At 35.9% G+C, this 14,837-nt stretch overlaps 1 protein-coding gene across 6 annotated transcripts in view; it reads left to right on the plus strand.

Moving 5' to 3' along the window:
- The window catches only part of GAS2 (growth arrest specific 2), a 121,967-nt gene that overhangs the window by 80,387 nt on the left and 26,743 nt on the right, over positions 1-14,837 (plus strand). For 3 of the 6 annotated variants that reach the window (XM_059709149.1, XM_059709150.1, XM_059709151.1), the window contains exon 8: positions 12,293-12,346. The exons of 1 other annotated variant lie outside the window; for it this stretch is intronic. In XM_059709149.1, the coding sequence (XP_059565132.1) occupies positions 12,293-12,346 (54 nt within the window). Of the gene's footprint in view, positions 1-9,315; positions 9,340-12,289; positions 12,347-14,837 lie in introns of those variants that run through there. 2 more of the 6 variants (XR_009454452.1, XM_059709153.1) reach the window with 2 other exon arrangements.

A 14,837-nucleotide genomic window follows, 5' to 3' on the forward strand; every position in this document is an offset into this window, starting at 1 on the left:
TTAAATCTAATTTAGGTCAAAGAGGTCAGTGTTAGAGTTTTGGTACAAATCTGGGAGAGTGGCCTCATTAGGATGAACAGTTGCCCCCATCAATGCCTATTGTTCTCTTGTATCTTATTATAAGGATAATATACAGGTTAATTTTAGCCACGCTGCCTGCCTTCCCTTTAGTACATTAAAAGTAGTGATTTAGTCATTCCAAAGATGTGTTTAAATTTTACTATGTTGACCTTTCTCAATTGTGAGTCAGGCTCCTTGAGAATATTAGATCCTTGAACCTAGAAGCAAAGCAAGGTTTAATTCATGTTAAAAGTTATTCCTTTTATGATCGAAGTGTTGACAAAACACATGATTAATAAACTAGATACCTTTTCTTCTATTGTAACCCAATATCTCTAGGCTAAAAATATATACATATATGTGTGTAGCTATTATATGTTTATTTGTGTCTGGTCTTTAACTTAGTCAATTGTCAACAAGTTTGATATTGGTATTTATGAATAACATAAATTTACATTGCGTTTAATATTTAAGAAAATTTTTGGTGTGCCATTTTTCTTTTCAGAAAATGGTTTCCTTTTGGTAAAATCTGTGCATGTGTTGTTTATAGAGGACTTGGGATTTGCTTTACTGGAAAAAATTGCATCAACTTCCCTAGTGATAGCATTTGAGTTAAATACAGTGTGTTACAGCAGCATATACTGTGCACATTCAGTTTCATGCTTCTAGTGTTCCAGGTAAGCCTGCAATAAGGGAGTCAACTGTGACATGGTTTTCACTGACTGGCCAGTAAGTCATGGTGTCATGCTGCTATGACGGGTGTTTTAATCAATTTTAGTTATTCACTTTTTCTCATTATGCACTGTCCACATATAATGTGAGCTATTTTTTTCAACAGATTTCCCTTTAAAATTAACCTGTTATTTTTCATATCTTAATTATTAAAAGGGAATATTTATATGACCGCTTAAGTCAGAAGGTAAAACTTTGTCAAAAAAGAAAGTTATCTATTAATATATATTAAAATTCTTATCCTTTGGCTTGCCAAGGGTCTGTTCTCACCCTGATGGAGGAAAGTGATTCCAAAAAGGCTCCTCTGTTGTTTCTTAATTATCCCTCCTGGCTTTTACCCCCCAGTCCCTAGAGTTTAGGAATTGAAATTTCACAGGCAAGACATAGGCACTGTTCATCGCACATTTTCTCCCCGCTTCCTTCTGTTCACTGAATGCAGGAACTAATACCGTCTTAGTGAGGAGTACAGGCTTTGGCTAGTCCTTTTGATTTGTGGCAGGGACTATATTTAATTGATTGCTATTCTGCATGAACTCACTACAAGGAACTGGCAGTTATTACTAAAAAACAACACCCCAAACCCTCAGAGGTACTGGTTTTTAAATGATCATATGGTTGTTGCTGCTAGTTTCTTACCTTATGGCTCTGTGAACACCTGGATTAAGTAGTAAGTGCGCTGTAGTCAACTTCTCACCCACACTAGGGAATGACATCATCACAGGGGCTACATGCAGTTCAGCATTTCCTAAACTTACGTTTTTCACATTGGCATATTTTAAATTTTTTCATATATTTTTTGAGGCTGCTAAATATGGTCATATTTACTATATAAGACATAGTAAGTAGATGCACTTGTGCATATTATTATTATTATATAAAATATACATACAATGAAATATATATGGTGTCTTAGCTTTTGTCCCCTAGTTTTCTGTCACTCCTGGGAACGGCAGTGTCTTCATATAGCCATGATGATACTGGCCATGCAAAGAACAATTCTGTCTTCTAAGGCTGTTGTTAAGACTGTTGACTTAGCTTTTACATAAAGATAATACAGTTATCAAAACAGTAACTCAGGAAAAAAGTCTCTTAGAATTAATAAATACAAAATTATCTTAATAAGTCTGCATGTAACACATTTACTCTAGATTTAACAATTTCATTCCTAAGAAAATTATAAGGTTTGTTGACAATACCCAATCACTTTACTTATATATGGTTTTATGATTATTATGTATATGAATACATCTTCTCTTTATACATTAAAACAGATACACTAACAGCAAGTAAGAATGAGAAATATAAGAATGTCAGCAGATTATTAAAAAAGAGCCCAGAAGACATTTTTTACAGAGGATATCTTTGCTAAACATATGTCTTATCTGTGGGTTTCTAGAGAATGTATGCATGGACCCTTCACCTACATGGCTACCTAGTGTGCACTAATCTAGCTGCAACCCTATGCTTATGTAGGCATGCGTGCTTATGTGCATATGTCTTCGTTTCAAGGTGAGGGATGAATCTATACCGAACTATAAAGAATCCAATAGTATAAGAGAAAACCTCTGAGGTTTTTGACTGTGTCTTTTAGACAATCATGCTCATAATCCCCTGTCAGAGTGGGAATTGTTTCTAGCTTATAAAAAATAATTTTCAAAGCTATATTTTTGCTCTACATCTTCTAACGAGCAGCATTGTTTTTGACCAATCTGATAGACAACAAGATAAGTGCAGCTAATTTGTATCTGTTGTGCAGATACAAACTTACTTTCCTCCAAGATAAAAATGTTTCAGTTCTTTTTCAGTGACTTTTGAATTTGGACAGTGATGCTAAAACCTCCTTGGTTTCTTAGGTAACAGGTTGGGATATTACCATTTAGCTATGTTATATATCTTTAAAATATAAAGAGAAGGGTCTTAGGCTTAATGGTATTATTTGAGGAGAAGAGAAGTAAGAATTTTACTTTGTTCATTTGTTCATTCAGTTAGTTGGTGTCTACCCAGGCTTTCAAGAAGTCAGTTGGCAATATGATTGTGTATAAGCTAGTGGGAAATGTTTCCACATGCCATAAAACGGTCGATGCTATTTTGTCAGCCTCCATTCCATGGTGACAATATTCCATGTAAATAATCCAACAGTAGCTTTTAAAAGTTTCCCAAGATAAGCAGCATCCGCATCACCTGGGAACTTGTTGGAAGTGCAGATTCTTGGCCTCACCCTGACTCATTAAATCAGACGCTCCCTGAGGGTGGGGCCCAGCCACCTGTGTTTTAACAAGCCCTGCAGGTGATTCTGAAGTGTGCTGATGTTTGAAACGAACAATCTAAAAGAAAACAAGAACTATATGAAGGAAGAAATTTGTCATACAATACCACAACTAGAGATCATTACACATCTGGTCATGGAAGACTACAACCACTCAGGTACTAGGAAATGACTTATTTAAAAGACTTCTAGGTATTCTTAGTGGGAGGTTGCGGGCGACAGACTTTGAAATCGTATTTACACATTCAAAATGCCACTTTGTGGAAATGATGTTTATAATTATGATTAAGACTAGAAGGGAATAGGAATCATTGAAAAAAGTTTTTAATTGTTGGGGGCATAAAATTATGAGTGAGCATTTACTTCTGATGATGACATTGATAACATGAACTCTTCAGAAGAAAAGTCAGTGACCTGATACCTTTGCAGATTTGAGAGTAAATAAAAGGACTTTCATAAGAGGTCATATTAATGAGCTGGCTGTTCACTTATCTGGTCCTCTGGCCAAGGGTAGGGAAGTTCATGGAGTCATGTGTATAGACCAGGGAGGACTTTGCGTTTTTGTTGGGGAACTATAGCATATTTTTTCCTTGGCTGATGCTTTTACCTTTTATCTTTCTTTACTATTTTATCTCTCTATTTCAAAAACTCACTCCAGTTGTTTTGGGTTAGTACTAGAAAACATGCAAACATCTGTAAATTGTTCCTTCTCTCTGCAGACCCCATAATTGAGACATGTACTCAGTTTTCTCTCTCTTAGGCATGAAAGCTTTAATCGGGATATCCCTTTCTTTTAAAGCTAAATTTTTAGGGACATGCAAATAACCTAATATGATGAACTGATCTTTGCTAATATGATACATTGATTTGTAAATGGCTCTAAGGAATAGAATGTTTTGGGGGTAAGAGCTTTACACTTACCATTGTTGCTCTAATATTCTGGTAATAAGACTTTCTGGCACAATAGCAAACAAGTGAGTGGGGTCCTAGGTTGTGAGATTGTGTGTTCCAGGGAATAATAGTTCCAGACGGTGTTCAAAGGTATTATTTATAAAGAAGAGTTATTATGGAAATGAGTTTAAACAAGTTTCTTCACTCTTATTACCGATAGTTGATTCCATTAGCCTCTGTCTGAGCACGTGATAGATCTCATCTCATCCTGGTATGTCACCATTCCCATTTTACAGATGAGAAAGCGGAAACATAGAGATTGAATAACTTCTCAAAGACATAAGCTAATAAGTGGTAAAGGTGGGATTCAAAGGCCAACTCTAGAATTTATGTTCTCTACTAGTAAGCAACATTGATTTGTTTAACTGGTATTATCTGGGATTTCTTGGAGGGATGAATATACTAATGTGAACTATTAATCCCACAGTAACAGTGAAATATACCATGTAGCATTTTTCCAAATGTGTCTGACCATAACTGACCATAGAAATTGGCCCTTTCCCACTTTTTCTTTTAACCCTCCCCAGAGCATCATCCTGAGCTTAGGAGGTTATGAAAACATACTTTGGGAAAGGAATTATCAATTGAACCAAGTTAAATAATTAATTTATAACATAGAATTATACTGAAGTGAAAGTTTTCAACATTTGCTGGAGTTAAAACCCATATATATTAAAGTACTTCCAAGAAATATTGAATTTAGTATTCATTTTTACCTTAAAGTTCTGTTTGGAAATTATGATTCAAGGAAATGACTAGAAACCCTTTAAAGGAAAAATAGCTGAAATTAAAAAGTGTCATGTGTCGGGGGAGCATTTTAGCAAGTGCTTTCTATACACTGTCTGAGTCCCCTCTACCACACAACTGGGAAATTGTTTTCACCCTTTTGTTACAAGTGAAAAGATAAGTTTGTTTGTTTTTTCAGACCTAGAGAGACTAAGTCTGAAGTAAGTAAAGTGATAAACAAAATTGAAGTTTTGACTCCCAAACCCATACTCCACTCCACTCCACGCTAGTTCCCTGTGGCATGTCAATTAAATGCAAATGTTTTATTCACAAGCTTAGTATTCTGAAAAAGAGCTGCACCTTTTTACACTATATTTGAGGCCCAACTATATAGTAGTGTTTCCTTATATCATTTTTACTTTAAAAATATTCAGAACACAAAGGCATTGCAATTGCATAATCAATAGTGCCTACTGTCAATAAAGCGATATAATGTGTATTGTTGCAATTATAACAGTACTCATTAGGTATGTATTAGTATGCCAGACACTGTTCAAAAGCTTTATATGGCCTCTCTAGTGTAATACTCAAAACCATTTAAGCATCTGTACACAATGAGATGTATTGTTATCTGTCCTGATATATTTTTTAATAGAACTCAGAAGATAAATCTTCTGTATTTCCAGTTAAGTATTGTTGAGTCTTCTTGCTAATTGCAGATATTTTTAAGTGGATTAATATTATTTCAGGACATTTTTATAGCAGACTTTCATGTTAGGTAAGAACATATGACACAATGCAATATACAGATGATGTGTCATAGAATTGTACACTTGAAACCTATATAATCTTATTAACCAATGTCACCCCATAAATTTAATAAAAAATAAAATAAATTAAAAATAAAATAAACTTTTGCATAAAAAACAAAGCAACACAAAACCATATGAGGTCTCTGCTGACACCCTAATGGTTCAGGATAGGATTTTTCTTTTCTTCTCATTTTAAGAAGTGTGACTATTTAAAGAGCCTGAAGAAAATACAATGAATAATTTAATTGGAAGTCAGCAAAGGGATTTGAAATGTTATGGAGTCGCCTTTTTTCTATTACTTTTAAATGAAATCATCTCAGATCAATGGAAAGGTCACACACATTGTTATTGATTCATTGTAATTTCTTCTTTACTATAAAAATTCTTCAGGATTATACCAGTGTGGTAAAAATCAACTCACTGTAACAAACCAAGCAAAAGAGCCACCAGAGCTCTGTTGCTATAGCAACCCAACCTGGCAATGTCTTCTGGGACTCACTCTAAGGGAAGGTCCAATGATAGCGAATGATATTACTTCCTTTTCTGCTCTTATGACACATATTGATTTACTGTGAGCAAAAAAGTAGCATGGTTCAAATTGCATACCTTTCCTGGTAATGAAAAATGGGCTGTTATGTAAAAATGCAAAGGAGTTTTAAAGAAGTAGCAAGCACAGTAATACTTGCATTTATCTTAGTGGAAACATTACACAAACAATCATTATTCAACAGCTAAATGTCCAAAATTCATTAAAAAAAAACCCATGAATATGAACCTTTCCTCTAATTTAACAATTTATGGGAGCAGTGATTAGGGTTTTAAAGCTGTCTAATGGCTTACATTCATTTCAAGGAAAAAAATATGACCGTGTTTGCCTCTGAGGTATGTGAAATCTCAGAAAACACGTATAAGGCTCTGATCCATGGTGAGAGAAGCATGGCTGTTACTAGCACTTCCATATTTTCAAACTGGGTCCCTTTCTTTGCTCAACTACCTCAAAAGAACACTAGTTCAGGAAAAGCAAGAAGCAACATTTAAAATGTGTTCAAACACTTTAATTTCAGATTTTAAATTTTTTAAATAATACTTTGCTCCTTTAAAGGCACTCATTTGCTTTTAATGTATTCATGTTAAATGAGGCTGGCCTAATAGTATGCTTGTAATTTACACTTTGGTAACACATCTCTCAAGGGACTTTGCAAATGTTACCAAGTCCTCTTAAGCTCCTTTTTCTGAGACAGGCATATGTCCTGCGTGAACGAAAAGTAAATCATGATTAACCATATCTGTAAAAATAAATCAGGGTGTTGTTTTTCTGAGACTTGTCCCTTGAGGTTGAAAAACCTTAAGCAGATACAATTTTAAAGTAGACTTTGTCGAAGATTGTACCCAACAATGCATTTGACGCCACTTTTAAAAGCAAGGAAAAAAAATGCATTCTTTTACAAGAATGGAAAGATTAGCTAATATATATGGGCAGATCTCTATATTGTTATTTAAGTTAGGGAATTCACTTATTTTTCCATGGAATTGTTGAGAGGTATATCAACTTTGAAGAACAATAAATAAATTAGAACTCAAAGCCAAAGATTCTTTTTCCCTGAGAATTTGTTATTTGGCCACTTAGCAATAAGTAGTGCTTTTAAAATTATGTCTATCTTTCACCTGATCTGATAAGCAAGGTTTACAGTGCCTTTAAATAGTGCAATATATTTGTGACTCTCTTCCACATTGCATCTAGAATAAATGGAAAATTTCTTGCATTAGCCACATATCAAAATTATTTACATTTACAGAAGCACTAGAAAATTAAATGGCTTCATTGTGAAAGTGCACAGGTCAGTCTTATGATCTGCATTTTCAATTTCTGCATTTCTATAGCATTCCTGCCATTAACATATATTTATTACATATATATATACATACATATACATATGATGTATGTATTGTAGTGTGATGTGTACATGTGTAGTGAAAAGGCACAATATGAGAAAGTTGAATTAATGTAATCATTTGGCTTTTTATTTTAAGAGAAATATTAAGTTGATTTCTCTGTACTTGAAGTTTAACTCCCTAGTCAAGTATTTTGTTAGAAAAAGAAACTTGATGCCCAGCTGGCATGGCCCAGTTTTTGAGCATTGACCTACGAAACAGGAGGTCACGTTCAGTTCCCAGTCAGAGCACATACCCAGGTTGCCGGCTCAATCCCCAGTAGAGGATATACAGGAGGCAGCCAATCAGTGATTCTCTCTCATTGTTGCTGTTTCTCTCTCTCCCTCTCCCTTTCTCTCTGAAATAAATAAATAAATAAATAAATAAATAAATAAATAAATAAATAAATAATATATATATATATATATATATATATATATATATTAAACCTTTTATTTTTTCTACATTGCATTACATATACTGTTTAATATTCACTGTTTTCTTTGTGTCAGGTGCTTTTCTAACAACTTTCCTTGGATTCTTTTATTTAGCCCTCACAACTCTTTGAGATAGACACTATTATTATTTATTATTTCCATTTTATCTATAAAGAAACCAAGCATTAGGGAATTAATTATTTCTCAAAGGCCACACAACTATAAGAGTCAAAGCCTTTTTTTTTTTTTTTTTTAATTCAACATACCTAACTTCAGAGCCCAGGGTTTTAACTGCAGTATATGCTTTCATTCCCTTTCAGACTACTGGTCTTGGGCAGGTCATCTTGTGAGTATTGCTCTTCTACCTTTCAGCATCCATTAATAATTGACCCGTACTTAATGTGCAGCTTTTAATTTGTTTATCCCTTTGCTTGTGAGCTTTGGAAAAATGTTAAATTTGATAGCCAATCCCTGTTGGGGAGTCAGAAAAAAGTACCCAGGAAACAAAGAGTATTAAAAAACAATAACAACCACCCTGTCCGCCACCCGCGCCCCATCGGAAAAGCCAACCAGTATGATTTTCACAGTGTACAATATCTTTATTAACTTTTTCAATATATACTGACTAGACTTGAAAAGCAAAAATTTATTCTGGGAATGAGGAAACTAAGCAATATTCTCAAATAGATTTCCATTTTCAGTTTGCTTTATGCAGTTAAGATTAAATTTGATTATCTATAAAGGGAGTTTCTGAGCATCTTATGGTGGGGTAAGGGGTGAAATTGTCTTGTGTAAGCTTTTAAACTTTTATGAAAGGGGCTAAATTGAACTTAGGACAAAGTTCAAACTGAAAACTTTTGGCATAGCAACTAAGGCTTTTAAAAGCAAGTTCCCTAAAAATAGATGTCAAGTAATTTTTAAAGAATAATGTTTCTTAGCTGTTTTTATCCTGGTACTGAATGGTGGTACAAAATATCTTACTTTTATATGATTTGTAAAGTACACTCACTTATTCATCATCTTATTTTATTTTCATTACTTTACTACTCTTTGCGAAGAACCAGTGTGATTGTTTATTTACATGTCTCATTGAATTGAGGCAACTGCAGATTAGAGATTTAATAACTTTCCCAAGGCAATCCAGCTAGTATGTGGTTGATAGAGGGTTAAATCACATTATAAATTTTTATATATTAAAATTCATATATTTTCAACTTCACACAATAAAATTTCCCTTTGAAGTTTTTTTTTTTTTTTTAATCTTAACAAAAATGGAAACACTTAGCTGTTCACTGTGTTTTTTATTTAAGGATCATTTGCCCTGCATTACAAAATAGACATTACATAGTTATGTGAATTTGTAAAGTTTGTAAGATTTTTCTCTTCTTTCCTTTTGTAGTCTTCCTAACAAGAACATTTCTTGGTTTATGTGTTCTATGCTGACACAAATGTGAGTAATTTTAATGATTAAAATGTGAGTGACTTTTTGCAAAAGGGAAAGAAATGAAACAATTATACATAATGTGTCATGGTCTTAAATTATTGATGAGTCTTCTAGCAGCCAAAGAATAAACCTGTGAAATATCTGTCAGTATAAATTATATTTAAACCTCCCATGGGCTTAAGTTGCATAAACAGGATGCAGCCAGATTTATTAAGAAATGTACTTTGCAAATGTGGCCATCTTGAGTTTGTATTAGATGTAGTCAAGCATGGTAGAAATTTTTTCATTCCAACAGGGACTAGAATAAAATAGGACTCATGTATTTAGTGGTATCTTTTTTGTAATATCACTGAGCTAAGCTTCTGCATGACTTGGCCATTTTAGACCTTGCTTTGCATTTCTTCTCTAATACTTTTCATTTTGAATTTCAGTTCCTCAGTAAAAACATGGAATCTTGGTCCCGGACTCAGAAGGTGCCCCCTTTTCCTAATGCCCAGCTTTCATTGCAGGAGCCTTACCAGTTCACAGCAAATTTTAGTTCACTGGGATGGCATGTTTCAATTCTATTAATGTTCACATTTTTATCTGAAGCTTGTTCATGTGTTGTTTTAGGATACCTTATGCCATTTCCTGCCATCTTGTTAGAAGCATACTAAGATCCTAAGGAAATTTTTGTGTAGATTTTGGGAGGAACAAAAGTATAAGGGATTTGGGCTTAATGTTGGCCTTAGGATATACGTGTATTCTCAATTTGTTTTATAATGAAAATCCTAATGTTAGTAAAAAAGAAAAAAATTCCCTGGGAGTTATTTGGAGAGTTATTTGCTGTTTCCCTAAAAGAACCCCCACAAGAAATCACTGCATTACTTTTCTCTTGATTGCAGCTTTTTTTTTTTTTTTTTTACATCACCATTTCTTTTACACACCAGCTTCTCTTGCCAACTTTCCATCCTCCTGCACTACCCCTCACACCTTGTCCTTCGTACACTCTTGGCTATTATGGGGAAATGCTCTCTCTCCAGCTCAGAGCTTTGCTAATCTAGTTTGCATTATAGACACATTTTAAGGGGCTATAAACTCCATGGGAAAGTTTATAATGATTTGAGAACTCACCATGTAAAGGGTTTTCTCACACACACACACCCTCACTTTTTTTTTTTTTTTTTTTTTTTTTTAGCCAATCAATCCATACAGTGTTTTACTGTATTTGTTCATTTTCCCAGAAACTGACACCTTGGTTAACAGTCTCTAACTTTCACTGTGAACACAGTCATTTGTCTTATCTTTTTGAAATCCAGCCTCGTAGAAGATGTGGAGCAGAGATAACTGGATAGTCTCTGGGGCCTCATTTGAAAGCCCGGAAAGGGCAGGCCTGACTTAAAATCTGTCTTCTAACGTTGGCATCAGGCAGAAGGTTTCTGAGAATCCCATTTCAAAACTGTAACACCTCAATAGTTGTAACACATTAATTTGTCATCGCCCATCAATGTGTTGTCCATAATAATTTTACCCAGTCCAGGACTCATTTTTGATATTCATCGTCTTTTGATATGATGGGTTAGTAGAAAAATTATGGAAACTCCCATGGCCTACAGAACACTAGGAATTTTTTAATTGCCCACCCACCTGCTAGGAGTAAGGCTAAGGTGGGCTTCAGCCTTGCACAGGAAGCACTCGGGAGTACAATGCATATATCACAAAATCCCTCTCCCACAGTGAGGTTTGCAAAACATCTTTCTGCTTCCTTCCATTTCCCTAACAATCTATAGTCAATACGACAAGCAACTAGAAGTGGTCTCGGAAGCAAGGTGAGGACTGTCTCTCATATCCAACCTTGGAGATCTCATCTGTCTCTCTTTTTTTTTTTTTTTTTTTTTTTACTCGGCATCTTATAACAAAAAGAAACCCTCCAGTGTGCACTGAAAGAATTCCAGAGAGACCTGAATTTAATTGACATCTTGGCATCAAGGACTGAATAGGATCTTCCTTCATGTTCAGTACCCACAGATCTGACAGATAACACATGTATATATACTAACTAGATAAAGACATTATAGCCATAATAGTGTCTAATCATATTAAGGGTGGAAAATGCCTCCCAAGGATGACTTTACTTGAGAACCGTAATGCTTAATTAGAGAATCTGGAACATGTCCTTCAATTCTGACTGAAGGCCTTTCAACAAATTACCTTTCAGATGACGTAGGCGTCTCTTTGTGAGTGTGTGACCATTGTGAGATTAGAATGCTGCTTAAATACATTTTTAATTGCAGCAGAAGGACATGTAGAGTGCCTGATGGGTCACACAGTTTTCAGAGAGTAAACAAAATGCTAAGGCCTTAAGAAAGGCAAGGGGCCAACATCAGTGATCGGGATGGGCACTAGGGAAGTCCAAACAAGATGGCAGGATATCCCCAACGGAGGAAGTCTCACACTGAAAATAATGGCTTCATTTACTTACCCTTTTTTTTTCCTAGGACTTCATCAGACATTCTCTAGAGTCTGGTATCTCTTTTGGAAATGAGGCACGGACTTGACATCTGTTTCCCAGGCAAAATTATTTCCTTACATGTATCTCTCGTTTCTTTAGTAAGCGTTCTGAGCAATGAACAGGAAACCACAGGACCCAAGAAAACAGATAATCCTGGCATTTGTGTTTCAAAATGCCAGTGGCCAGCACAGTCTACAATCCTCAAATTGTGTGTGCTTCAGTGATCACTCAGTGTGGATTATTAGGCAATAAAACTTCCCTTCACTGTGGGATGTGAAAAAAATATACAAGTAGACATTCTCATTTTAACTTCAAAAATTAAAAGGTCTCTTTAATCTTGTCACAAAAGATCCCAGTTTGCGTTTTCAGGTAATGTTCCTGTGCTTTCTGCAATGGAGATGGAGAGCATTTGATGAACTTCCTATCTTCTTGTTTCAGTAGGGTCTTCATGGTTGTTACTATGTCTCCAAAGCCAAAGCAAAGCAGACATTTAAGGTAATTACTTAGATAATTAAGGGGAAACCTCTCTACTTGGCTTTCACCGTGGAGCTTTGACCTCTAGACAAATGAGGGAAGTTGGGCAACAAAAAGTGAATAATTTACTTTGTTTTTAGTGAGGTATTCAGATGATGGTTCTCCTTTGGTTTTCCCATTATACTTTGTAAAAATGGCAACCTGGGACAGATTGGGAGTGGGTGGCAGGCAGTGTGCTAGCGTTTTTGTCTTTTCTGAGTATAATTCCCATGCAATTCCAGAGTATTCCTTCGTTAAGTTTTTTATTAAAATTGTTCAAAAGTATAAACCTTGGTTTAGCTTCTATAGGCAATATCATCTTAGTCATTGCTTTAAAATATTGAAGATGACATGCCTATGGAATAAAAACAAAGCAGCATATAACTTCAGGGTATTCCCTTTCTGCTCCCATTGCACAAATTGCTCTTTGTGTCCTCTCACACCTGCAACCTCATGGACCCCTGCCACTGCCACATCTCTGCTCCCGACACCATACTTACCCAACATATCAGCAGTGTCTTACCTAACACGTGGGATTTAGTACTTTGGTACAATACAGGTTCAAGAGGATATGAATGAAATATGACTTGAGGTTGCCAGTGTGCATAGAAGGGTTGGTTCATTTTTAGTTTTTAAATATTTATCATTCTGATCTAGAAAGAGCAACTTACTAGAATAATTGTTAACTGTTTTTGCATAAATACAAAATAATCATTAGAAAAGCCCCATTTTGTAAATGATTTAAATAGGATAAATATATCTTGAAACTACATTATGAGAATTAGTTTAGATTTTATTAAGAAAGTATTAAATGCATTTCTTTATGCATAATTTATTCTTCATTTAGTCACCAAATACATGAATATGTGAAATGTGCAAAGAACTACTAGAATTATGGAGGATACTATTTCTGTATAAACTCTGTTTCTTTGTAAAAATCATGCTGAACAATGTAAATAATTGGTCATACGATACTAATGATTCTAACAGTGACATATTTAGTTGGTTATAGACATTAAAGATTGACAAGTATGAGAAAGAGGTTAGTTCTTGAAGAGTCACTTCTAAAGTCCCCCTCAAAGGACCTGAAAATCTATACTAATAATAGAGGAATATGCAAATTGTCCAGGATGCCATCACAGTAACAGTAATGACCAAACAGCAGGCTGCATGGGGTGACCAGGCCAGCAGGGGAGTTAGTGAGGGTGACTAAACGACTGAACAGCAACCTGTTTGGGGCGACCAGGCCGGCAGGGGGGTTGATGAGGGATGATCAAACGAACAGCAGGCTGTGTGGGGCGACCAGGCCGACAGGGGGGGCAGTTAGAGGTGATCAGGCCGGGAGGGGGGGCAAGTTAGGGGTGATCAGGCAGGCAGGCGAGCAGTTAGATGCCAGCGTTCCAGGATTGTGAGAGGGATGTCCGACTGCTAGTTTAGGCCTGATCCCGGGGATGGGGCCTAAACAGGCAGTTGGACATCCCCCGAGGGGTCCTGGGTTGGAGAGGGTGCAGGCTGGGCTGAGGGGGACCCCCCCGCCCCTGCTCCATGCACAGATTTCATGTACTGGGCCTCTGTTATAAAACATTAGGGTTTTATAAGTTTCTGATCATGTTGGGGCAGAAACAGCAGATAACTTTCCTTGGACCTGCTGAAGACATTGCATAAAGACTTATGAAGCAAGTTACTATTAAGTGAAGGTGAATACTTACCTGGAAGGGGAGATTCCATGACCATTAAGTGAAGGTGAAACCCAGGTCTCTTGTGCTAACCAGAGACCTTGTGCTATGACAGCCTTGACCCCATTTATCACCGAGATTGATTGAACCACTCTTGCTGGCTGGGTGTGAAGTTTGCCTTTCACTTATTCAGATGTCACTTGGTTAAGAGGGAAAATGTTGCCTGACTGGTTTTCTTGGTTCAAAGAATATGAGTGTCTGTATTCTTTTCACCACTTACATTGCCACACCTCTCCTTGCTTATCTTAAAAGTATTTTTTTTCATAAGTGTCTTTTTTGAGGGCACAAATTGAATTAAAAAGCCAGGAATATAGTTATCTGATAACCCTAGTCACAATTCTTTGTACTTTAGGGTGAGTCTCCAAAGAAAATCTTTGAAGTTCATATGATCTCAGTAGACAGCATGGATTTTATAGGGAAGGTTTGTAGTGGGGCTGGCATGCTAGTTGTTTTGGGGGAGGGGCAGTTGAAGCCCCACTTTGGAGAGGCTAAACTCAGTAGGGTTCATTTCTCTCCTTTTCTCTGCCTTCCCTTTTTCTTTCCAGAGAAGATGAGTTAGAGAAAGAGAGGGTTCTTTGCCAAGTTTCTGGAATGGCGCCCTCATCCTAGTTCCTTGTTTTACTATTTAAATGTAGATGTAGAATGACAACACTGGCCTTGTCCCAAGTGAAGTGAAATGCACAAAAATCAAGGTCAAGACTTGCTTCCTGGAGACACTTCTCGGAGACCCAGTAATG

Source organism: Myotis daubentonii, chromosome 9 (assembly GCF_963259705.1).
Source record: "Myotis daubentonii chromosome 9, mMyoDau2.1, whole genome shotgun sequence".
NCBI lineage: Eukaryota > Metazoa > Chordata > Mammalia > Chiroptera > Vespertilionidae > Myotis > Myotis daubentonii.